The sequence below is a fragment of the Clytia hemisphaerica genome, unplaced genomic scaffold (genome assembly GCF_902728285.1).
Source record: "Clytia hemisphaerica strain Z4C2 unplaced genomic scaffold, Clytia hemisphaerica genome assembly, whole genome shotgun sequence".
Lineage (NCBI taxonomy): Eukaryota > Metazoa > Cnidaria > Hydrozoa > Leptothecata > Clytiidae > Clytia > Clytia hemisphaerica.
This window is the reverse complement of record NW_027103633.1, coordinates 800,231-825,392: the sequence shown is the minus strand read 5'-3', so window position 1 is coordinate 825,392 and position 25,162 is coordinate 800,231. Positions and strand designations below refer to the sequence as shown.

General features: G+C 34.9%; 3 protein-coding genes across 4 annotated transcripts; all 3 read right to left on the bottom strand.

The window, feature by feature from the left end:
* Positions 1 to 15,393, bottom strand: LOC136802649 (triokinase/FMN cyclase-like). Of its 2 annotated transcripts, none has more exons than XM_067059410.1 (16): positions 15,144 to 15,393; positions 14,290 to 14,472; positions 11,798 to 11,949; positions 10,635 to 10,713; positions 10,066 to 10,155; positions 9,559 to 9,593; positions 9,203 to 9,278; positions 8,118 to 8,207; positions 7,442 to 7,558; positions 6,165 to 6,299; positions 5,128 to 5,256; positions 4,470 to 4,588; positions 4,048 to 4,157; positions 2,981 to 3,014; positions 746 to 835; positions 1 to 395 (listed from the first exon to the last, which is right to left on the bottom strand). In XM_067059410.1, the coding sequence occupies exons 1-16, from the start codon at positions 15,358 to 15,360 to the stop codon at positions 243 to 245; spliced, it is 1,809 nt and encodes a 602-aa protein (XP_066915511.1). In that variant the 5' UTR covers positions 15,361 to 15,393; the 3' UTR covers positions 1 to 242. The 2 variants fall into 2 exon arrangements, with proteins under 2 accessions (XP_066915511.1, XP_066915512.1); XM_067059411.1 differs by lacking the exon at positions 14,290 to 14,472 and adding an exon at positions 13,664 to 13,837.
* A 188-nt stretch (positions 15,394 to 15,581) lies between these two features.
* LOC136802645 (T-complex protein 1 subunit alpha-like) lies at positions 15,582 to 17,511 on the bottom strand. The gene has a single exon (XM_067059406.1). It carries the CDS (start codon positions 17,469 to 17,471, stop codon positions 15,831 to 15,833), a length of 1,641 nt encoding a protein of 546 aa, XP_066915507.1. The 5' UTR covers positions 17,472 to 17,511; the 3' UTR covers positions 15,582 to 15,830.
* Positions 17,512 to 17,869: 358 nt separating this feature from the next.
* Positions 17,870 to 25,134, bottom strand: LOC136802648 (G protein-coupled receptor 137Ba-like). The gene is made up of 8 exons (XM_067059409.1): positions 24,614 to 25,134; positions 21,900 to 21,943; positions 21,334 to 21,511; positions 20,880 to 20,921; positions 20,556 to 20,696; positions 20,166 to 20,312; positions 19,503 to 19,621; positions 17,870 to 19,069 (listed from the first exon to the last, which is right to left on the bottom strand). Exons 1-8 carry the CDS (start codon positions 24,962 to 24,964, stop codon positions 18,805 to 18,807), a joined length of 1,287 nt encoding a protein of 428 aa, XP_066915510.1. The 5' UTR covers positions 24,965 to 25,134; the 3' UTR covers positions 17,870 to 18,804.
* Between the last annotated feature and the right edge of the window lie 28 nt (positions 25,135 to 25,162).

Sequence of the window (25,162 nt, the reverse complement as noted above, 5' to 3'; positions counted from 1 at the left end):
TTATTATAAAAAAATGCTAAAAATATATTTTTCTAAAAAGTAAAAAAAAAATTCTCAAAATAAATTCCCACCAAAGTCAATTTTTCGATTTATATAAGAATCAACCTTTGAAACCTGTCAGTTAAGGTATACCTCTAACGAAGCTGACTGAAGCCACAACCGATACGTAACGTTATAATCGCAAGAAATCATTCAATGCGACCGTAATTATTTGACCGTAAACTTCTTCGAAAAAAACGTTATTACTTTGAGTATGCTTCGTGAATAGCCTCCAATACGAGGGCGATGGCGTAAGCACCCGGATCAGGGTGGAGCATGTTCGATTCTGCAGTATACGACGCACGGCCTGCTTTTGCTTTCATTTTCGCTGTCTCGTTTGCACCGTTTCTTGCCGCCTAGTAAAGATTCGACGATGTTTAAAATTATAATTCATTCTCTCTAATGCAAAATTTCTTCACACTAAAAGGTGGTCTTATGAAAGAATTCCTATATACAAGGAGTCTAAATTTGAGTTCGAACTATACAACAGCAAAATTCGAATAATGGAGGTTCGAATTAGTTGACTATATTATTCGAACTTAAATTCGCTAATTGAAATCTAACTATTCAACGATCTGACCTCCCAAGTTCAACACTGCATCCTCCACCTTTTATGTACGAACATTTTCTGGAAGAGCCCCTTTCTTTCTTATTTATTTCGACCACGGCGATGATGATCAAATTGTAATCATTAATATAAACTTACAGTAGCCGCCTCTCTCAGGGTTTCTTCAGTATCTAAATTTTGTTGTTGTGATGTTTTGAAAGATTCCAATGCTGGTGACAGAGCGTCGATCTAAAATGAAGAACGATCCAAAAATACGTTTAAACCTCTAGATCTTATGAAAAGAATGTATGTATAGTAATGTATAGTACAGTAATTTGAAAACAAAGTAAATTTTGAAATTATTTAAAGCGTTGAATTGGCTTTCAAAAAATGACTAATCTTTTGAGATTAAGGGTCATCAATATATCACGTGCGTATAAATTTTCCAAATAACCCCCTGCATGCAGAGAACAATGAAAATGATGTCATTCAAACAATAGACGTATGCTTTAGCTAAATTTCTCCCCCATCTTCACTGTGTTCGTTCTATACACTATAGGCCATTTCACAGTTGCAAAGCGTAATGAGTAATCAGGACCACTACGCGCTAATGACCACTTACTATTGGTCCAAAGTTTTGAAAAATTTTGAAGATTTTTGCGTCTAACCAACCGGAAGTCGTTACTATAGAGTGCAACCAGTCCTGATTACCCAAGATTCATTTCGACTGTGAAATGAACTATGTGGATTGCCCTTACAGTTGGTGGCAAGCTGAAAAATGATCAGAAAAGGAGGGTTTCACTTTTACGGTATGACGGTATTGGGCCTTTTTACCCTCGGTAAATCGGTATTACGAGAAAAAAATGACGGGATTACGGTATTTCATTTTTTACCGGTATCGGTAAATTGCCTGTTTTTTTGTCGGTATTTCGATATTTTTATCAATAAAAAACGGTATTTCGGTATAAAACTATTTACCTTTTAGTTTCTTCATGAGTTTCATGCAGACAAATTTTCAAAAAAGATAAGATAAGTCTATTCCGCTATTTTAACCAGTAAAATTTTCTTGCTTGCTTCGCTCGCACAATCTTGGATGTCCTATTGACTTATTGTCATGGTGAGGTTATTCAAAATAAGCAAAACTTTACGATATCTAAGCAAATATTTTCGTTATTTTTCTGCGGGCGCATTTTTTTAATGACAGCTTTTGTGATGCAAATACTGCATCCAACAAATGAGTCAAGACAAAATTTTCTCCGTCAACACTAAATAATATGGTCGTCTCTCCGTATTCACTTATATTGCTACTACAATACAATACACTGATACTGCAGTAACTTAGAGACAATAAAGGCGGTATTTACTCCTTTAATAATTAGTAAAAGTAGGTAGCTGTAAAAACATCTTGTGCAGTATCTAACGATAAAAAAATAATTCACATCATGATGCACATGATGCGTTTTCAGCAAATCTAGGCATTCTAAATTTTAAATTTTTTTCTTGGGCGAAACTCTTGGAACGCCACACCGGGTACGGCAGGTACGTCGCTCGACGTACCATATTTTTGCCAACAAATGGTCAGTGATAAATAAAATCAAAAATTGTGTGACCAAACAAGGCATACTTGGCTAACAGTAGCGTATTAAGGCCGTTTTCAATAACAAAGGAGAGCGAAAATTGTCAAAAAATTTTCGCGCTCGCTTCCCTCGCGTTCTTATTTTACATTTGTTTTCTTTCCTCCGTTAGGGGGTTAAACTTTAGAATTCGCGTCCTCTAGTTGCACCACAGCACCACCTCTATGAGCCTGTGTTGATGTCTACGGCTTCTCATACCATGATTGGCCCAAACCTCGATTTTAAATTAATTCTCTTTCGGGTTTGCGAGGAAGAAATTGTTGGGGGAAAGGCTTAATTTTGCATTTGCCTCCCGTAATAAGCAAGTAACTTTGTCGCGGCAGACCTAAAATATTGCTTTATGAAAGCTCAAATAGCTGTAAAAGAGGCCTTAAAAAGTCGACGATATCGAGAATAAGGTCACAAAACTAGCAAAAAATTTTATATATTAGCGAAAAAGTTTGGTATAAGAATAGGGGTTTAAAAGAGACCATAAAAAGGTCAAATTTACCACAATAAGGTCACAATCGTTTAACCAAAGTGGGGGGGGGTGGGTTTCATAAAGTAAAAGACTTGTTTGTACAGCTTCTAATTTGTTACTACACAATAGATTTGTTAACCGAAAATTCATTATTTTCGAAAAAAAAACATAAATATAATATCGGTATCGGTATTACGCTTCCTTCACCGACGGTATTACGGTATTTGACCCAAAATTTTGTCGGTATGACAGTATTTAAGACCCCTGAACCCCCCCCCACCCCCCAGAAAAGAAACTAACCATTGTCCGGTCACCTTCTTCTGCACCACCATATCTGAATTGAAAGAAGAAAAGGAGACACACTTTATTTAAGAGAACCCAGTTTATAAGAACATTTAGGATGAAATTTAGGGAAAAGCAAGGGCATCGTAAGAACATGGTCACCCTGAGAATTGATTAGATTAGCCAGATTTGCTTTAAATTATATGGAGCTACCTATAGCTTTCTAGAAAATTTATCTATGACCATTCTTGATATCATATTCACATTCATGCTTAATGCTTCAAGGGGAATCGTTTGCAATAATTAGAAAATCAAAAAGCTTTTCCTTTACAAGATAGTAATTATTTTAAGCTGATTTCATGGCTCGAGTCTTGGGCACGTGGTTGCTTGTGTACTTTTAAAGTGTTCTTTTTTAGACTAAAATCTGTTAGACCATGAATTTGTCCTTTAAAGGGATAGTAAACGCGGTAGAATATAAATGGTGTTTGAAGCAGTCATTGGCAGTATACAGAAAATTTTGGACATTGTAAACACTTTCGTTACTGTTACCAGTGGATACCCCTTAAAACCTACAACAAAAAAGGTACCCCTTATATTCTCTGATAGAGAAAACAGTAAGGGCTGAAACTTTTTCTGATGAGTCTAGGCTCTCTCTCGTCTAGGCTACCTATGATTTTCTTCCCTGGGTATGGTTTTTTGTAAAAGCTGCTAAGAAAATTTTTATTGCTTCGTGAAAAAATGCAATTTTAACTATTTACCCCTTAAAACCTACAAAATGGTTTTCTTGAATAACTTTTTATAAAATAGTCCTTTTGGTCAAATTTTGAAGAGTGATTCAATAGAAAGGTATTAATGCTACAATTAGATCATTGGTACCTAAACATTTTCAAAACTGTACGTTAAAATCAAATTACACCTTAAAACCTACAAACATTGACCCCTTGCTCACAACTTACTGAAACTGCGAAATTGCAATTCAGGTGCTGAACCGTGATTCAATTGATCTAATACTTGCTAGAAATCCATTCCCAAAACAATAACTGTATTTTTCAAGATTTCATACCCATAATGCAATCAAATCTTACTTTTTGATAGCATTTAGACCAAGTTCAAAAGCACATATCAATGATTTTGTTGTTGATACTTCGTCATGGTTGAAACCGTTGGCTGCAGCGTTCAAAAACAAACTCAACAACTAAATGAAAAAGACGATATTGATTTGACACTAAATAATATTATAAACCCTGTGATTGCTTATGATTTTTAGGTGTCACGCAGAAAATTAAATCTACAAATATTATCGAATAAGGAAAGGGGCTGGGTTTTAAAATTTTCCTAATGGCCAGATGGTTGGAAATTGTACCTCTGAAAACCCCAAATAAGGTAAATATAGGCTAAAATCAGGCTATTTAGAGCAAAATAAGGGACCTTTGCTTTGAAAGCTGAAAATATTCTTTAAATTTGATAAACAGGCGAGGGGGGGGGGCGATTTTCGTCGTTCACTTACAGCACCAGAAGACCCACCCATGAAGGTCTCTAAAGTGTTGGCAAGTTGCGATGAAAGTTGAGATGCATCATTGATAGGATATCTAACGTGTTCTTGGTCTTCCAGTCTTTTCGAAATTTCTAAAAACAGGACACCAATAGTCTTATAGGTTACTGATATCAAACTTGGACCCAGTCTCTTAGTTCGCTCTTTTATGATGCATTCAGATAGCGCCCAAGAAAAGGAACTCAATTTTCATGAGTGAAATCAAAAAGTAGCTCTGGGTACGAGTTTGTTAATTGATTGAAAATAGAGTTGCGGATTCAGTATTTTCATATCTTTCCCAGTGGTACTAGTACAGCTGGTGGAGCGGAATTTCGAGATACGGAGTAGTGTTTAAAAGGCAATGTTATCAGAAGGGACTAACAAACTTGTTCGATTTGGAGAAATTCAAGTGGGCTGCCAATTCAAATCCAGATCGAAGGAGGTAATTTTGAAAGGTTAACAATCGTCTTGGATTTTTATCGTAATTTCCTTTCTTTCTTTAACGAAGTTTCATTGATCCCTGAATTTTTCAGGCTTTGTACAGGTCCTCTCCCTCAACGGAAATAATAACCTTTACAACAAGGAAAGTCTCCCATTTCTGTCCTTTAAAATATTCAGCTAAACAAACCAATACCTTTAGCAGCACGAGCGAATGTCGTTCCCGTATCGCCATCACCACAGCTTCGATCCAACTCATTCAATTTCTCCTCATTTTCAATGATCTTCTGACAGATCTTCTTTAAACTGTAGTATGCTATCAAACCTGAAAAAAAATTAGCGTTGACCTAAAGCAAAGATAGAACATTCAGCTACGGAACGCCAGGTTACTAGTTCAATCAGTGACCGGCTCACAACAAAGATTTAGAATATAGTACTAAAATGGTACTTGACACCTCTCTGCTTGATGCTCAACAATAGCATACCGCAGTGATTCTACAAATAGATGATCAAAATTACTGTTGTCCGAGTTTTAGTCCCATCATCCTTTGCATTAATTGCTTTTGTAAGTCAATTACACTTATTGACAATACAAAAGTAATAACTTGCACGCATTACGAATCAAGATATGAAGGATTGTGGGATTGAATTTCGGTCAAATGTCGAAAGTAATAATTATGACATTTGCATAGCGGTGTGCTATTAATTTCGTGTAGACAGCTATCGAAAGAGGAGCCTTCGGGTCGCCTCCCACTATGGTCACAGACTTACTACTACTAGCACTAATTAAAAATTCACCAGGTTTCATTCAGAACCATAGAATGAACAAAAACCTTCCAAGAAATGCACCATAAGGGTAGATTTTTTGCCCAAATTTACTCAATTTTTTCCATTCCCCCGGTTGGGTTTCTGTCAGATCAACCGCCGTTGCGATATTCAATTTATTTTAGAGAACCACCCGTGCTAAGGGTACTGAGGTATGGACGTATTAAGCATGTAAAAGTTGATAAATTCTGTCTAATTAACCCCATAGTGTCTAGGTTAAGATCCAATGGAATCTCCACAAGAACGCACTTGTTCGACTCGAGTTACGAAAATTTTGTGTGATAGAGACTTTGTTAACTGAAGGGACCCGAACTTGTTCAATTGTTGAGAAGACATTCGAGAAATACAGGTTCAAGTTATGGAGGCTCCACTTTGTAGATATTTTCCATTCAAAATTTATCTGTATACCCGTCCCTTCCGGTTTGACATCAAAGCTGTCAGCAGTTTTTCCATCGTCATCATTTTCAAAACACGGTATAGTAAGGTTGTCCACATCGTTCAATAAACCACCTGACTTCCAAGCTGGCGCATCACAAGGAGCATCTATGGGACGAGAATCAAAACGAAAATAATAACATTGGAGTCACAAAAGGGATTGGGTTGAGTTTGAAAGGGAGAAATGGCGTTAAAAGCTGTGTCTATGAGAAAAATCAATACAACGCCTTCAGACCATAGATATCTTATATAAAACACTAGATAGAGCTAATCCGTCCCTAGCTGAATTTTCTTCCGACACGCTAAAGCTCTGAAGGTCGGAAAAATTTTTCAACATCTGGCAGGTTTACATTCCGGAATTTCGCGAGACCACGTCAAGGATTTTGTAGCGGGAGGTCTGGTAACCCAGCCCTCGTTTTAGGGGATTGGCGGGTCCAACCAAAATATTTCTAAGTTTACGGGCAAGGACTGTTGAACCCGACTGAGGATGCGGCACATCAAAGACCCGACTGAGGATGCGGCACATCAAAGGCCGACTATCATTCCTCTCCGATGGGAAATTGGTCCGCTCCCTTTAGAGCTTTAGCGTGGGCGGCCGCCAATTCGCCATCGGAATATCAGATAAACATTTTTGGTAAGTAGACCATAGTTCGGTGCCGGCAATTTGATCGATCAAGCCTATCTTTCACCTCGTCGCTTCGCATCATTCAGTTTTTTTGCTTGATTGAACAAATTGCCGGTACCAAAATGTGACCTACTGTGACCTACTTTCAGCAAAAATGGCCAACTATTTTGCTTCACCTGCCGTTGCTTGGGAATTACCCCCAGAGTAGCTCTATCTAGTGTTTTATATAAGATATCTATGCTTCAGACATCTGACGTTAATCCTACTAGACTACAATCATGGTTGAAATATATTGAGGATTTTGGGTAGTGACGTTTTCAGAATTTAAAGATCGGTGGAGCATTGCGATTTTAGTACTCTCACTTTTATCGGATTTTCCAATTTTTTTCTCTTAGCAATGTCAGGTGGCACATACCTTATCGGGGAAAACTTTGTCGGGGAAAAGTGACAAAATTTTGGCCAAGTGACGAATATTTTTTTTCTAAAATTGTAATTTTCCCCCGGCCTTAATGCGTTTACCAACTGCCAGTAAGTGACGAATATTTTTCCCCGACGAAAATTTTTCTCGACTAAGTAACCCTAGTTACCCTCCCTAGATTGGAATCTGTGACTCAGAACTACCTACCTAAATACTCTTTTCTTTTTTCGTTCAAGATCATAATAGTTAAGGAGACACCAGCCATTTCCATTGAAGTGACATACGTTCCAACATAGCATCGACTCACTTCAACATTGTTTGAAGCTGTGTCAATAATAGAAGAATAGGAAGAAATGAACTTTGAAAATTTGGTGAACTCACTTTCATCAAAACGACCAAGAAGCATCTTATACAGTGGAGTCTCCATAACTCGAACATGCACGGGAAGCACAAATTTCGAGTTATAAAAGTTCGATATATGGAGTATAAGGTTTATAAGGCATTGTTAACTGAACTTGAGGTAAGGAGACATTCGAGTTATAGAGGTTCGAGTCAAAGAGACTCTACACTGCACTTAACTTCCGAAAGAGAATAAGAAGAGCCTAAAACTTGATTTAAAAAACACAAAGATACAAAAATGGTCGATAAATAGGACCATTTCGAAATATACCAGGAGGTCGAAAAATCAAGTTCGTTCCCTATTAGCGAGCTAAAGGCCGAAAATGAAAGTGCGTTCCCTATTAGTGAGCTAAAGGCCGAAAATGAAAGTGCGTTCCCTATTAGTGAGCTAAAGGCCGAAAATGAAAGTGCGTTCCCTATTAGTGAGCTAAACGCCAAAAATCAAGGTGCAACCCCTGTAAAAAAAGCCTTCTAAACCTCTTACTTAAAAGGTTGACAGCTTCTCTTGCAACGAGCATCAACTCGAGATTTGATGTTCCACCAAGATTATTAACAACCAAGGCTACTTCTTTGTCTACAAGAAATAAAAAAACATATCAGCAAATATCAACTTCATTAGCATAAGTATCATAGTGCAGAAATAATTCATTAGATACCTAAAATATCTATGACAACTGGACAATATTTTCTACCAAGGCTATTTCTTTGTCTACAGGACATACGTAATAGTTATCGGACATTTGCGAGTACAATATGAGAAATATTTTACGAGTTCAGCGATTTTTCCGTACAATATTTTCCGAGCCTTTAGGCGAGGAAAATATACGGAAAATCCGGAACGAGTGAAATATTTCCTTACGAGCAAATGTCTGATAACTGGTTTATCGGTGACTCAAAAAATGCACTTTTTGTGTTGAAAAAAAACGCAGGGCACTTTTGTAGCAAAGTGACGTTAGATTGCTGCTACCGCTACAATGCAACAACATCTTTTCGTCAATTTATATTTTTACATGTAAAATACAAGATATATTGTACTCTTTTTAACCAATCAGATTGCAGATATTTTTTGGATCGCCGATAAAGAAGTATATCGAATATCGTCCTTCATTAAGTTGGGTATCATATGCAAAAATAAACACTGTAATTGCAAAGCACGATTTGATCCAGATAGCCAAAGTATCTAAAACTAGCCAGTCTTGCAGAAACATTGAAATCATTTTGTAATAAATATTTAAACGGGCTATAAAAGATAGCATTGATGAATTCATATATATAAAACGGCTACAGTTAAGTAGTTTTAAATTGGAAGTAAAACCTCTTTTGAATTGAATATGTTTTAGCTTTCTTTTTAGCTTTCGTTTATCTACCTTAAGCGAGCAACCTCACCAAAAACCGGAATTTTTCATTCCGTTTCTTGGTGATGATTTGATCACTTTAATTTTCGAAAAATAGAAGCCTTTCAAAGTACAAGATCTCGAAAACCTGAGCTCCAAACATTTGAAAAAGTCAGAAAGTGGAGACCGGCCTTTACAGCGTAGAAAAAAGCGCTGTGGCGTCTAGTATACCGACCTTGAACTTCGGGTAGATATCCACTATCACGAACATGCTGTAGCATTTTAGACACCAATTCATTTGCTGGTCCAATCTAAAGTTAAAAAAAAATATATCATCCCTATACGTACTAGGGGGAGACTTTTCTGTTACAAGTTTTTCTATAAGAAGCAACTATATAAGAACATATAATACATCGATGGCAAAAAAAACTGAGAACAAGCTTCGCAGACTCGGAAACACCTGGGAAAATGGAGTTGTACTGATATTTTCCTAAATTAGCACTAAAAATGACTAGTAATACCAAAGGTTGAAACATTTGCCTTAAATTCATAGTAAGAAATTAATGAGATTTTAGTTTTGACTAAAATTACCTTGATTTTTGAAACACCAGCTTCTCCGTGTATACCTAAAACAATTAACGCTGTCTTTTTAAATACACCTTTTCGACCGTAGCCCTCAATTGCCGCGCGGGCATTTCTTTGTCTGTTTTACCACCCTAAAACCGTCCCAGTCTTTTTGTTGTTGTTTGTAGGCGCAAAAGACACTGGGACGGTTTTAGGGTGGTAAAACGGAAAAAAAATGCCCGCGTGGCAATTGGCGGCTACGGCCGAAAAGGTGTATTAAATTGGTTACGCTATGACAGTTAATCAAGGTAAAGAGCAGGGAAAAACCTCAAAAGTGACTTGAGTATGCCAAAGAGAAGCGAATTAACACAAAAGGGAGGTTCACTTTGTATAGTTGTAGTTAAGTAGAAAAGAAACCTTAGGAAACCATGCGCAGCGAATTTGATTTCTTTTGCAAATCAATGAAATTGAAACTGCCGGATTATTAAATTATTGAAGGGAAGAAGTTAAAATACCATACTGTCTGAATCTTACCAAGACCGAATTCAACAGCATCATCATCAATGGTGAAATTGACAGGTTTGCCAGGGATGGAGCATGGTGATAAACTGATGCTGATTGTACCTAGGAAAAAGAAAAGTAGTGAAATTAGTACATAGGGGTATACGTATTTTTTTATAAGAATGTTTTTTTTTTATTTTATGATGGATTTTTGGCGAAAACCATCCTCATGATCCAATCCAGCCAAAATCTAGCATGAAATACATACCTGTAGTACATATTTGGCATTTTGCGAAGGCTGCTGGGGGATAATTGGCAATTTACAATTAAAATGCCCTAAAAACTGGCTTTATTAGTGTTATTGTTAGCATATTCTTAATTTTTTGCCAATTTCATTATAAATATTCTCATAAAAAAGCGTGTAAATTATGTTTTTGTCATTAGGATTATTGTTAGCGACTTAAAATAAAGTGCTCTCAAAAACCATTATTCAGATGATAGTGGGATACTCACAGGGCTCAAAACCAAAAATATGGATAACTGATGAAATCTTGCGAAAATTTCCCTTCAAAATAGTAGAGATTTAATAAAGCCATTCATACCAATTTCTTTGACAGCTTCACGCAAGAATTGAGCCATCTCGTTCAAAGGCTTTCCTTGTTCAGACATAGCTCCTGCCATCTGGAAGTATCAATAGAATATATATTACCATGGGTTGATATTAAAGGGATTCCGGCACAAAAAATGAAACTTAATCCATGAATAGCTATAATGAAAAACATTTGAAAAATCCAAGTCAAAGTTGTCAACAGTGATTCTATCCTAAGATATTGACATCCAAAGTTCCAAATTCAAGACATCTGTACTCTTTGAATTTTTCAAATGCTTTTCATGATAGCTTTGCCCTGACAAAGTTTCATTTTTTGTGCCGGAATTCCTTTAAATCCATGGGTTTATCGAATTTAAAATTTTTTTTTATTCCAGAAGTAAAAGGATCAAGTAAACAAATCTAGAATAGCCCACGTCGCTAGTAATTCCAACTCATTTTACCACTTTATGAGTCATGACTGTGAGATGCCTAATATACTTATAGCTTTTTGATAGACTGGATTGCACTGATAAGCGGCCCGGCGTTATTTGGCTTTGCTTGAGGTGGTAGCAAATCGATGCCACTAGATCCAGTCCCTTTCTGGAGAATAACAAACAGAAAACCATGGCCAACAGACCAATCTTTTTTCAAATTTTTTAGGTATTTTCATGTTTTCATCATAGTTTCATAAACTTTGATGGGGTTTTAGAATATATTTTAATGTTTTCTTATAATTTAGAAAACAAAAGTGAAAAATTCCAAGATGGCGATATCCTCTAGTCTACTTCACTAGACTCACCACCACCAAAATCGTTAGAAAGCAAAGTTCAGTGAGAGGCAGACTCTAGTCTAAACATGGACAGAGTTATAAAAAATCTTCAAATTATTCACGGGGCCTTATTTCCGCCGGGTTGGGAATTGGATTACAATGAACCAAAGGAAAATTAATTCGAAGCCCACAGATTCAATAACCAACTTACTTGGCCAAGCGGGAGGCATTACAGACAGTAGAAAAGAATTTGAGTTTGGACAGTGAAATTTAATGGGCCTGGTAATGACTTGGGGGGGGCAGTTCGATTTTGGCCCACCTTTTAGCAAAAGAAATTCCGTGAGAAACAACTATCAGAGATGTCTTATGGTTTTTGGGGGTACCCATCCACCCTCTAACGAAAATACCTTGTGTATTAAGATGGTTCCACAAAGACCACGCCGCCCAGCACTTTTATCTTGACTGGTCAAAGCACAATCGTCAGCTACAACCACCATTTCAACATCAATACCATCACCTTTGGCAATTTCAGCTGCTTTACCAAAATTTAAACGATCACCTGATGTAATAAGAAAGGTAAATGATAAATTCAAAGTGATTCTAAGGGTTTGAAATAATTTTCTTTTTAGCCCTTTTTGTACCAATTACTACTTTTTTTCAATTCAGCAAATTTGGGACCAGATGGGGTTTTTACAAGCTCTTATTTGATTTGGTTGGGACCAACCAAAAAGAGGTAACGACCTCGTTAACCAGTAATAAAACAATTTTGTTACTTTTTCTAAAGAACGCGTCATTTTATTACTTAAATGACCAATTATTAAAGTATCTTATAAAAACTCCATCTCGTCTGGCAAATTGGGGCTGGCGCCAATAAGGGCAAATCACACAGCCAGAAGTGATAAGCTCTTTTTGCGATAATTTTTTTCAAAATCCCTTGGTTTATACATAGTTAGTAATAACCCACGCAGAAACAACGTTATAAAAATATGAAGAAACAAGTGATACTTTTATGGACCTACCTGGTTTTGCATTTAACACATAATATATAATTGATATCTACGTGAGCGTGACCATTAAACAATAATTCAGAACACAAATAGTGACGATCTATTAAAATTAGTCGTTTGTTTCTTATAAAAAAAACGTTTAGAAACCAAAATTTCATGCTCTTGAAATATTCTTTCATATTCAAGACTTTGTGAGCAAAAAAAACATCTGTCTCATAAAAAAATGATTAATTTAACAAAGAACATTGATGTATGCTTATTAATAGTGATTCTTATAGATAAACATTTTTTGAGCCAACAAACTTTTTTTGAAAAAATCTGCTTGAGTCATCTTTTACCTATGATGGTAGCCTACTTTCATGCAAAAAATCAGAAATTATCAATTTTTTGGCCCAAATTAGCCCAAAAAAGTCGGGCTCCGTTACATTCGAGGCTTTATAGTTATGCATCTTTGTGCAAAATATCATAAAGAATCAAAGAGCCAATCTCGAAAAAAGCTAATACCTAAGTAATTGATAATGTGCTTATAAATAAATATCGAATTTGGCCAGTTTTTCTATAAAAACACGCCAAGGAACCAAAATTTCATGTCTTAACACACACATTCTTCAAAAGTAAGCCCTCATGAGCAAAAAAAAACATCTATCTCATAAAAAAATGAGTAATTTAACAAAGAACATTGATGTATGCTTATTAATAGTGGTTCTTATAGATAAACATGCGTTTTTTGAGCCAACAAACTTTTTTTGAAAAAATCTGCTTGAGCCATCTTTTACCTATGATGGTAAAAAAATCAGAAAACCCGTTTTTTATCCATTTTTTGGCCCAAATTAGCCCAAAAAAGTCGGGCTCAGTCACATTCGAGGCTTTATAGTAATGCATCTTTGTGCAAAATATCATAAAGAATCAAAGAGCCAATATCGAAAAAAGCTAATACCTAAGTAATTGATAATGTGCATTAACAAAGTTAATGATCTAATTTTTCACAAAGTCCAAAAAACCCGTTTTTTAGCCGTTTTTTGGCCCAAATTTGCCCAAAAATTTTTTTTTTCGAAAGTCGGGCTCCGTCACATTCGAGGGTATATAGTTATACATCTTTTTGTGCAAAAAATCAGAAAAAACTAATGAACCAATCACGAGGAAAGCTAATAACGAACGAACGGACGAACGGACGAACAAACAGACAAAAGGTTAATTTATAGGACCTCCACCCCACCGGGGTAGGTCCAAAAAAATTAGGTTGGCAGTATATCAGCCAAGTCTTACCAGTATAATTCTTAACAATAAGTAAAGCGGAACCGCCCTTATTGGCACAAGACCGTATGGTATCCAATATAGAGATCGAAGTCGGCGACGTAAAAATATCCCCACAAACTGCTGACGTCAGCATTCCTTTGCCTATGAATCCAACATGTGCAGGCTCATGCCCAGATCCTCCACCTTTTGATAAAGATGAAAAATAGTGACGTAATTAAAAAAAAAGAGTGGATAAAAGAATGTTTGGAGAAAGGGTTTCAAAATGACTGTCTTTCAGTAATTCTATGTTTCTTTTTTTCTCAAAATAAATTTAATGTTCAAGTGGTTCGATTAATACAGTGCAGTCTCCATAATTCGAATAAGCGCGCATCAGTTAAGTAAATTTCGAATTAACGAGTAAGGTTTACAAGACATTGTTAACTGAATGGGCCATTAAACTTGTTTAAGATAAGGAGACATTCGAATTATAGAGGTTTGTAAAAGACTCCACTGAAACTGAATAGGTTTCACGTTTTTAGATAATATAGAATAAACATATTTTAGGACTATGTAGTTATTGGACTGGAGCAGCTACAACTAATTACAAAAAACAGTTATCTTGAAATACTTTCTCCCAAAGATTTTCAAAAACAAACCTGTATAATTCGTTACAATAAGCAAAACACCAGGATTGGCGAAGCTTTGAAGATAACAATTCGTGATGGTGTTGTAGATCGATTGTGAAGTAGGAGAAGTGAAAACACCGCCCACCACGCTGGCGGTTAAACCACCACGCCCGACATAACCAATCGCAAATGGTTCGTGTCCACTACCACCACCTTTTTCAATCAATCAATCAATCAATCAATCAATCAATCAATCAATCAATCAATCAATCAATCAATCAATCAATCAATCAATCAATCAATCAATCAATCAATCAATCAATCAATCAATCAATCAATCAATCAATCAATCAATCAATCAATCAATCAATCAATCAATCAATCAATCAATCAATCAATCAATCAATCAATCAATCAATCAATCAATCAATCAATCAATCAATCAATCAATCAATCAATCAATCAATCAATTAATTAATCAATCAATTAAATCTGGCTTTCTAGTAAGAACCAGTACTGCTAAGAATTCGGTCATTAGTATGCTTTACTCTTGAATGAAAAATATCTATTCATGAAAGTAGAGCGACTTAACCATCACAACGTCTCTCTAACTCCCAGCCCAGAAGTGTTTGCAATCGAAGCCTTCACACTACTACTACTACTAGTGAGAGAGAGAGACAGTGAAAGCCTTAGTGAGAAGGTGAAAGAGCGTAGAATCAGTAGTTTATCTATCTTCATTTTGGACTTTACTCATATTAGTTCACTTTGATACTTTACTTCGATCATTCATTCATTCATTCATTCATTCATTCATTCATTCCTGAACTTTAAAGAATCCAAATTAAAAAAAACATGACATAAGAAAGAAAATAAACAAATTTCACCAGTTATGAGTGCCACTTTGTTTGATTCACGAAAATCAGCAAGGTCAGCTCTAACAACCACATTGTGTCCCTCCAGTAATTTAACATCTGGATTTGTCATTACAAAGCCTTGTAAGCTCTCAGTAACACATTGGGATGGGTCGTTGACCAGTTTTTTGGAGATTGTATTACTTATTTGAATTTCATCATTCAGTTCTTTGCTTGCTTGTTGGCCCATCTTTATTATTGATTTGTTTGTTTATAGTGGACTGAAAAGAATAAAAAAAGTTCATTCTGCATCAATTCAAACTAGCTTTAAAATGTTTTTCGCAGCTACTAAATTTTTGCTTGTACTTAATTTGTGAATCTTAATTATTAATAGTTGTGTAAAGGGGTCTTAGCCCCCCTCCCTGCATCATTATATTGAATCCATCCTTTTATATACATTCAACACGTCACTTTTCAAATTTACAGTTTAATTTTGAAAACAAATGTAAAACTTCTATATCTTGAGTTTTGCGTTGGTCTATACAAGATTCTTAACCTTTTAAAAGAAATAAAATATATCAAGTAAAGAAGTGTTAACAAATAAATATAGGAGTTAAGGTATTTTATAAATAAATTATTCCGGAATTTTGTGTCCTTGGAGGCTCCCAACATGTAGCAGGTTGTAATAAGTATAAGAAGACATCAATATGATTTTTTTTCTTATTTTGGATTTTCCTCTCTATTATCATCCTGTAACAGTTTTGAAGATGCAGACACTGGGATAATATGCTGGATTTTCACCAATTGTATTGCTAATGACAACATAGTCATCATCGAATCAATTTTCGATTGGTAAGCTTCATAACAGTCCATCTCGGCTACGTCCATTACACGCCCATTTTGGACATCAACACAATTTCCCTCAAGCAATACATCATTTAGTATGAATCTATCTGCACTTCCTTTCTGGTGGGAATTTTCATGTAAAAGTTTTGGTATAGAGAGTAGAGACTTAACCAAAAATTGACATAAATAACGCTCACTCTCATCAATGCTCTTTAGCATGTAATCATTCAAAATTTTCGCAATATAGCATTCAAAGGCACCACCAGCAGGAACCAAATCGAAACATCTATTTTTCTTATTATATGCTTGTAAAACAATTTTAAATGAATCGTGTAGAATTTTTCGGTATTGTATTTCCAATCCACTAGAGGGACATCCTAACAAAATTTGTTTGTTTACATAATGTGTCATTTTCCCACTTAATGCAGGGCCAACCAGACACCCATTGATTTTACCAACATTAAATGATCGAATAGAATCACATTTTCCAATACAAAAACTCATTAGATCAGCATTATATAAATCATACAACCCAAAGAAAATAGGTGCATCGTAGAGCAACGACATCCTCTCTAAATCAGTTGATAAAACATAAGGCACAACAACGATATCTAGTTTAGAAATCAAACTTTGAAGTTTGTTGGGCAGTTGAAATTCACTGAAAATCACTCTTACATTTTTCTCTTTCAGAAAATCGATAATCTTGGTGTAATTATGAGATTTATGTATTAGAGTGTTGATATTAGCGGAGTTAAGAGACATGGTAATTTTAGCCATATGATCAGCGGATTCGCATCCCAGTAAAATGAAATTGGGTTTACTTTGAATGTGAAAGTTATTCAGGTTAGATTCTCTCTGTATAAGATAACCGTCAATAAGACAAGATTCGCTCAATGAAACTCCTATTAGCGGGCAGTAAATATCATCAAAGTGGTCAACAACATCTTCAATGACATCATTCTCATCAAATTTAACACCATCCAATAAGCTTTTGAGTAATCGGACAAAAACAAAAGCACTTGATGTTTGAAGCTTCCCTTCATAGGTAGTCATCAACAATTTCTCCAAATAATGACCCATAAATTCTTTTTCATCTATTGATTTTACAATATTTCCAATGTTGCCATTCTTAAAATATTCGTATAAATAATTTTTGATTTTTAATAATGATATTGCTGTACAGGACAACTCAAATGAGACTTTCTCTATACTCCGGCTACGCTGATCAACAATTCTTCTCATTAAAAGAGCAGTTAAATTGGATAGCACTATAATGAACGTTTTCCCCCCGCAGCCTCCACGATTTAACACAGTTTGTATTGTATCTTTTATGATTTTTCCAATTGGATGTTTGACCTCTAAGTGTTTCAATATGGTGCCACAATACTTGGTAAGGTAGACAACTCCGGTATCACTTTTCAATAACACATCTTTACCATTTGGTCCAAAAGACGGTTGAAGTATAAGTCGAAATTCTCTTAGGACTGTACTTGCAGATTTTAGTCCTTCTGCCATTAGTTTTTCTTTGTTTGTTTTTTACCTTCTTTTAATTATTTCCTGAAAGAGCAATGTAAAATGAAGTCAATGACAAAGTCTTAATTTTCAATAACTGAGACAATTAATTTCTTATAAAAGTATCTTGGTAATTTTTATGTAGACACAAAAATTGCATCAAAACAATAATATAGAAAGAAATGAAAGGTGGTTTATGAGCTTGATAGTATAATCACTATTCTATTTAAGAAATTATCTGGAACTAAGGAGAAAATTCTTAGATTATAACCATCATTCAGTCACATCAGCAGCTTAAAATGGAGGAAATACTTTCTTTAAAAATACGATTTTGGATTTATCAAAACAGTAGTCTCAAAGATCGATCAGTAGAATGGCAAAGAATTTCAGAACCAAGTGTATACAACAAGAACATTATTTCTTAAAACTATGAAGAATACAAAAAATGGGTGATTTTTAACAATAAAATCTATATTAGTGTTTCTTTAATAAATGCCAAAAATAAACTTGTTTCAAATAGCTGAACCAAGTAAACAAAAACTACTTTTCTCAAAATTCCTTAAAATAAAAAAATAAATGTATAAAATCATTCATGTTGAAATTAAAATATTTTGATCATAATAATAAAATATGGGGCATGTCAATTAAGCTTGATTGCATGTAATTAAGTTGATTAATTAACATTGGTCTCCAAATTGTGATATAAAATCAACTAAACTAAATCATTAAAAATATTAAATATTTTATCAATAAACCTTCATATAATTTATCTTTATCAAAAAATGTTATACAGCTACAATCAAATTGTGAACTGAATCACTACTATGATATAATCTAAGCTCTAATATAATACTTATTTCGTCAATAAAGAAGAGTATTTTTTTAAACAAGATATGCCAAAAATATGAAATTTAAGGCAAAGCATTACTAAAGTTTTCTAAGGAATCAAGCTTTTTAGATCTATTTTTTATAATAATATAATTTATAAATTTTTCCAAAATAACTTAAATTGAAGTGTGAAGTGTTATTAAATATGAAATACATAAGGGAAGGAGTTATGAGGGAAAGAACTATAACAATAGAAGGAAGTTCAGAAATTTTCTTGGAATTACAAATTGTAAAATCCGAAGGTTGTAAAAAGAAAACTTAAGATTAATTTCATAGTTTGGACTTTTTTGCATCAGCAAAGTACTCATCAATTACACATAGGAGAATAGCGTAAAGTTCATTCCTGGACGTGAATTAATACTTAAGATTTATTGATGTTTCATTATTGAGTGTTGTTTAGCAAAAAGTTTCTTCCCTTTCGAGAACTTTGAAGAAATACTAAAAAAAGTTAAGGTACTGGTGATTGAGTGTCTTTGGTATGATGATGTCTGAGTATTGAAGTTGGTGATTGTTGCGTGTGCCCAAGAGATGTCCTTGGAAAAAGAAGAGGTGGTGTTGTTCCACGGATAAGTGGACTTTGCGTACTTTCAACAGATTGGTTATAACTTCCTGTGTATGGTGGCACTGATCCATATGAGGAAACAATTTTCCGGTTTGGATAAGAGTTTTGAGGTGAACTTCCACGAGCCCCAAATGAGTGCGCACCGAGAAGCCTAAAATATAAATTTATTAAACTTTGATAACAAATTTTAGACAAAAACAACGCTGACTCATTTGAGCACTTTTATTATAATGAGAAATAACCTAATAATAATAGAAGGCAAATTGATACCTTATTTACAATTAGTCATGTTATTACTTTTTTGAACTTGAAAAACTCTTTTTGGTCTTATGCCATCATTAGTGCTAAATTGATATGACAAATGTATTTGAACTAAACTTTTATCATCAGTGTAATAAGGTAACCTATAGACACACTGCAAGGGCAAGACAAAACTTCAACAGGCTAAAACAAATGCCTTCTTCTTTAGTCATTCAATGACATTGCTTCTTTTGCACATTTTAAAAACCCTTTTTCACTGCCCGATTACATTATAGTTTTTGGTTGAAGGGTTGTAAGATTGTCAAATTAAGGTTGTGACATACCCAGTGTGTGAAGGTGGTGTGTAAGGCACAGCCATATCATCATCTGAATCATAACGATTAGGATTGTCAAAGAAATAAATCTTTGCATGATAACTATCCGATTTTGACCCACTTGAAGTCTATTGGATGAGAAAATAAGAGTCAAATACAGAAAGGAGACTAAAGTATTGTATCCAGGGGGGGTCAGGATCCAGATACCAAACCCAGGGCCGGGGGGTGGTGTCAATTTTTTTTATTCAAATTTCAAAAAGTCAAGTTGGTATCGATACCAAAATGAGGGGGTGGTGGTGTCTACTACTTTCAAATCTCGAAAAGTCAGGTTTTTGGGCCCTGGGTTGGTATCCTGGGCCCTGACCCCCCTGTTGTATCAAATCACAACCTTAATTTTAAAAAGGCCTAAGTTCTCATAGCCAATTAATTTTAAAATGGCCTAAGTCCAAAAGAGGTGAGGTTTAAAAAGGTCTAAGGCCATTTTTCACATTTTTAGAAAAAGCCAAAAAACTTTTATTATGCTACATATTTATTTTCTACTGTTTTTCTGGTCATATTTAATATGACTGTAATTTGTTATTGCAGAAAATCAATCTTCTAAAAGTCAAGTAATATATTACTATTATTTGGTATATAAAATCAATGTAATAAGAACAAAATCCATATTTTTACCAGTCTGCCTTCAGGCTGTCTGACCCTGAAAAACCAAACGATAGTAAATGTTGGGAGAAGCTCCCAGACAAATAACACACATCCAAAAGAAATAAATGCATAATCCTCTGTAGTTTCCTTCACATAGCCATCTTGTCCTTCTTCCCCCTAAGAAAGAAAACAAACTCTGATGGGTCTAAGCGAAAAATCTTGAATGTATTTTAAAGCTGATATTAAAATAAGACCTGGTGAAAATTTTACAGAGCACCAGAGTCTTCATAGATAAAGCGATACATAATTTCAGCATCACAAATCATAACAGATTCTTAAAAAGTTCACGTTATATATATATTTTTTAGAGTATTTTTATTTCATAAAAATATCACAATGAAAAGATCATCACAATGATACCTGGTCTGAGACATTTATCCAACCATAACCAAAAGTTGGAAGATGTATGGGTGAAACAGCTAAGATGTTGTAAAATGCTCTGCTGATGTATAGCAGGGCAATGATAGTACATGTTGTGACTGCTTGACAGTAGGAAACACCCTGAGTTCAAAAGAGAACAATTGCAGGATTTACTTCTACCAGAAAAGTAATTTGGAGCTAAACATTCAATAAATTGGAAGGGTTCTTTCGAAAAAGGAACATGTTTATAGACAATCACTTCACGGCAGGGAATTGAAAGCTAAATATCGGAAAAATTCTACAAAGTTGAAGTTAATCTCAAACCTGTCCATCCAAGGTCAGCTTGGCTGTTTGCAGCTTAGTTAACTAAAATAAATAAGAACAGGGTCACATTTCTAATTGAACTATATAAGCCCATAGCTTAACCTTATAATTAAACAAAAAAATATTGAAACGTTACTTGCTTACTCTTTTTAATTCTTTGTAAATTTCAAGTTTATTTTTAACAAAATTGGAGTAGTATTATCATAAGCAAAAGGTAACTTTCAGAGCGTCCAAATAGCACTGTTCTTATCTAAAAGCTATAGTATGCTAGCTTGGAAGGAAGAATGGAAGGCAAATAAATAATGTTGTAAATTTCTGACATGTAGATAAAACAAGAAGTAAAAAATGTTGAAAATGTTATGAAAGTAAGGCTACACTTTATGGAAAGTAATCCAAAATGACTGTACCAGCAAAAAAATGAATAAATTATAAAATTTGAATCATTTATAAATACCTTGATTATGCAATAACATAGAACTAGTGCTGCAAACATAAACATGAGATAATCAACCACAACACGAATAATGGTATAAGTTTGCTTCCCAGAAGCATGCAGACCATAGAATGAACTGACAATATCAGTTGTTAAGAACACAATGTTGCAAAATATGACAACAAACAATATACGTTTCCTAGATATGAGAAAAGTTTTAATTTATGATTTATGAAAGTTAAGTTACTTTATACTATTAGCATTGAAGATTTTGAAGTATAAAGCTGCTGATCTAGCCTGATCTAGCGTATTTAAATATATATCATATTCACAAATCAAAGGTCTAGAGTAATTTTGAATACTGTAACTTTAAATACATTCAGGATTTGGAGCAAAGACCCTTCCTAGCTCTTAATATCACTAAAAGACACTTGCACTTGCATGTTCTTTTCACCTCTTGGAAAAAAGTTGAAATCTGCATAGCACCATGACTTGACAATCCTCTATTTCTTTACATGTGTAAATATGCGTTCAAAAATTATTATACAATTAAAAAAAAACAGAAGTAATAAGATTAATAAACAAACCTCAAACTCTCTAGTTGTAGTGGTGATGTATTTTTGACCACAACCTGTGAATAAATTTAAATACCTTTAAGTCCCTCAACACCTTTCTACAGGACCTCAATACCATTTTTTTAGAGGCCTGTAAATGGTCCCTAACTTCATGGGGAACTAAGTGTTGTTTATAGGTTTCCCACTGTAGGAAAGGCACCATACGTTCTAGTGTTTTTACAATTCTTTTAGTGATTTTAAGAAGGCAGTGTCCTATAACCTGAAGCTAATAGCCATAAAAAATGGCTGTAGACCAATTTACTACAGTGGATAAGGCTAATCTAAAAACATTTATGAAAAAGTTTTGCACGAATAAAATTTTTCAGACTTCTTTTTTTACTAACAATTAGCGTTAAGTTGGTTTGATGTTTTAACATCCCTCATTAGGCCACCCATCTTTAGAGATGGGAATAAAGGAAGGCCCAAATTACTAATTGAAACAGTTGGCAAACGATATCATACTCCAGGATGCATTGCCGCTTATTTTCCCCCTATTTTCTACTTTCCTGATTTTCTGACTTTCTCAAGTGTTTCTAACTGCTTTTAAGTATTTTTCTGAAATTTGCCCTTACTGGTGAAATAGGCCCCCTACCTTGGGTCTAACCACTAAATGCAAGCCCTTGGTTTACAAACCCAATAATGCCTAACAGATTGCATCAACGAGACACAACAAAATGCTGTCATTCACAAATACTTATAGCATGTAATTTATAGACCTTAACAAGGCTCCCAACCCTATCAGTGCCCCCACGATCTCTACAGGATCCTAAGTTAAGTTTCAGGGAAGGAATGCCCCTATATAATATATTGTGACTTTCGAGCTCCGACCCTAACCCTTACTGATAATAACCTAACCCCCGTCTAGGTCTGCAGATTGAAAAATTTCACTTGCATCCTGGAGTATGATATCGTTTGCCAACCGGTTGAAACTTTATTTCTCAGCTTTCAACATCTTTTTTCAGTCCTTGATTATTAGGACCTTCTTTTTATTCCTATCTCTAAAAAAGTGATGATGATGGAAAAAGGGTGATGGAAGGAAGGAAGACCTTTTGCTAGACCTTTTGCCGGGAAAGTTTATAATTAGTACCAGATGTTACTAATCAATAAAATTGATAGCTAATCGATAATTAATCAATTTTTAGCACTCAATTAAATTATCACCATAGATTTTTAATCGATAATATCGATTACAGTGTTAATAATTGATATTGATTATTAATATCAATATAATCAATACCTCATCCCTATCGATGTTTAATCGATAATATTGATGAAACTATCTTATTGATATAATAGATATTTATATGATCGATATAATCAATACTCACAATTTTTTAGGCGTTAATTATTTATCGATTAGGGGTCACTCACATATCGATTTTTCCTGCGCAACTAACGTCATTGTGACGCTATCTGAAGAACCCCCCACCCCCCTTTCTTAGCGTCATTTACATAAATATACCAAAAATTGATGAAAGTAATTTTCCTTCTCTATTACAGATATTGATATTCCAGCCACATTGATTTTTGTGCTTCGTTTCGCACGGTTTTAAAACAAGTGATTTTGACTTATGACTTTCACATTTGTTTGTCCCCAGACAAACGGCTCGTTGTTTTGTCATATTTATGTAGACGGTCCGTCAGCGCGGCCCTTGTATATCAAAATACGGCCCATCTATTTTTTATTGCGGTATCTCTGTTTTTATGATTAGGGAGATAATAACATATTCCTACAAACGTAACGGAAGGGTATTGGATATCATCTCTGTTATATTTTATGCGTTTGAATTAAGGTGTAGCGAAGGATGGAATACAAAATGTTACAAGTTTGAAAATCGATATTCTGTTGAAATTTCTTAGCCTCATAGGCTCTGACCCCCCCACCCCTCGCGTCACAATGAAGTTAGTTGCAGGAAACATTGATATGTGGGTGACCCCTTATTGTTTTTAATTGGTATATTCAATCAATTAATTATCGATTAGCTATCGATTTTAATCGATAATTGATTTTATCTGCGATTTTATTGATAAGTAACGTCTGATTAGTGGTGAAAATTTATGGAGTCATTATGTAATGTTTTGCTGCTAAGCTAGCTAATTATAACTGTAGTTGAAATGGTGTATTGTGTCTGGCAAAAGGGGTATTAAACAAGGGATGTTGACATTAGACCAACTGATGGTATTTTTTACTAAGAAATTATTTTCTATTTTGTCAAAGTTTTTGTTTTTATAAAGATTTTCCTTGTGGGTTTGCTAAGTGAAAAGGCCAATTCTGAGAGTTTTAGGGGAACCATGTATGGATGGAACAGGACCCTGCCGACGCACCGGACTGTCCGGTGTATTTGTCCGGTGGCAAAAAGTATCCTTTCGCTACGCCGGACGCAATAAGTCTGGTGTCAGTCCGGTGTTGCATTCAGGGAATTTTGGACGCCGGACATTTATTAAACAAAAAATTAAGAAACACCGGACGCACCGGACTGGTCATGTCCAGTTTTTTGATTGTCAGGTGGAAAAAAATATCCTTCTTTGACACCGGACATCGGACTTCCTTAAGTCCGGTGTAGAGATTGTCCGGTGGTAAAAAAAATTCTCATTTTACACCGGACTTTTGCGTGTCCGGTGTTCGTTAAGTCCGGTGCGTCGGCAGGGTCCTGATGGAACCTGAGTGCTTTTGCCAAATAACTTACCAGTATAAAATAGAATACCATTATGCTCAACATTAAAAACTGCAAATAAACCGGGAAAGCAAACAAAAGCCAGTGAGCAAACGGACTCAGTAAATTGGAAAGTGCAATGTTTTTAAAATAGAATGAAAACAATGTTGTCCGAAGAGCTGCCCAAATCAAGCAAGTAAATAGGAAAATAGTTTGATATGACAGTCTTCTATGTCTGTAGTATAGTATCAACACCAGCTGCCATATGATTAGTAAAAACAAAAGACCATACAAAGCCGTGAATGAAATTGTTAAACTGAGATGAACTTGAGCGCTGATTGAAGGTACTATGGTCTTTGAGGTTGGTTCGAGGACGTTTTCCATGATTACTTTATCCTTAAAAGATATCTTTCCAAATCACAAAATCATGTCCGTCAATTCAAAAGTCTTTGCTTTTCTGGTTTCTTTTTCGACAAAAAAATGCTGCTAGCTGCGCCGGCCATTTGCAAATTTTTTTAAAAGGTTCTGACGAAATCACAACATCTAGCTCGAGTGCCGCTTTAAAATCTTTGTCTTGTTAAA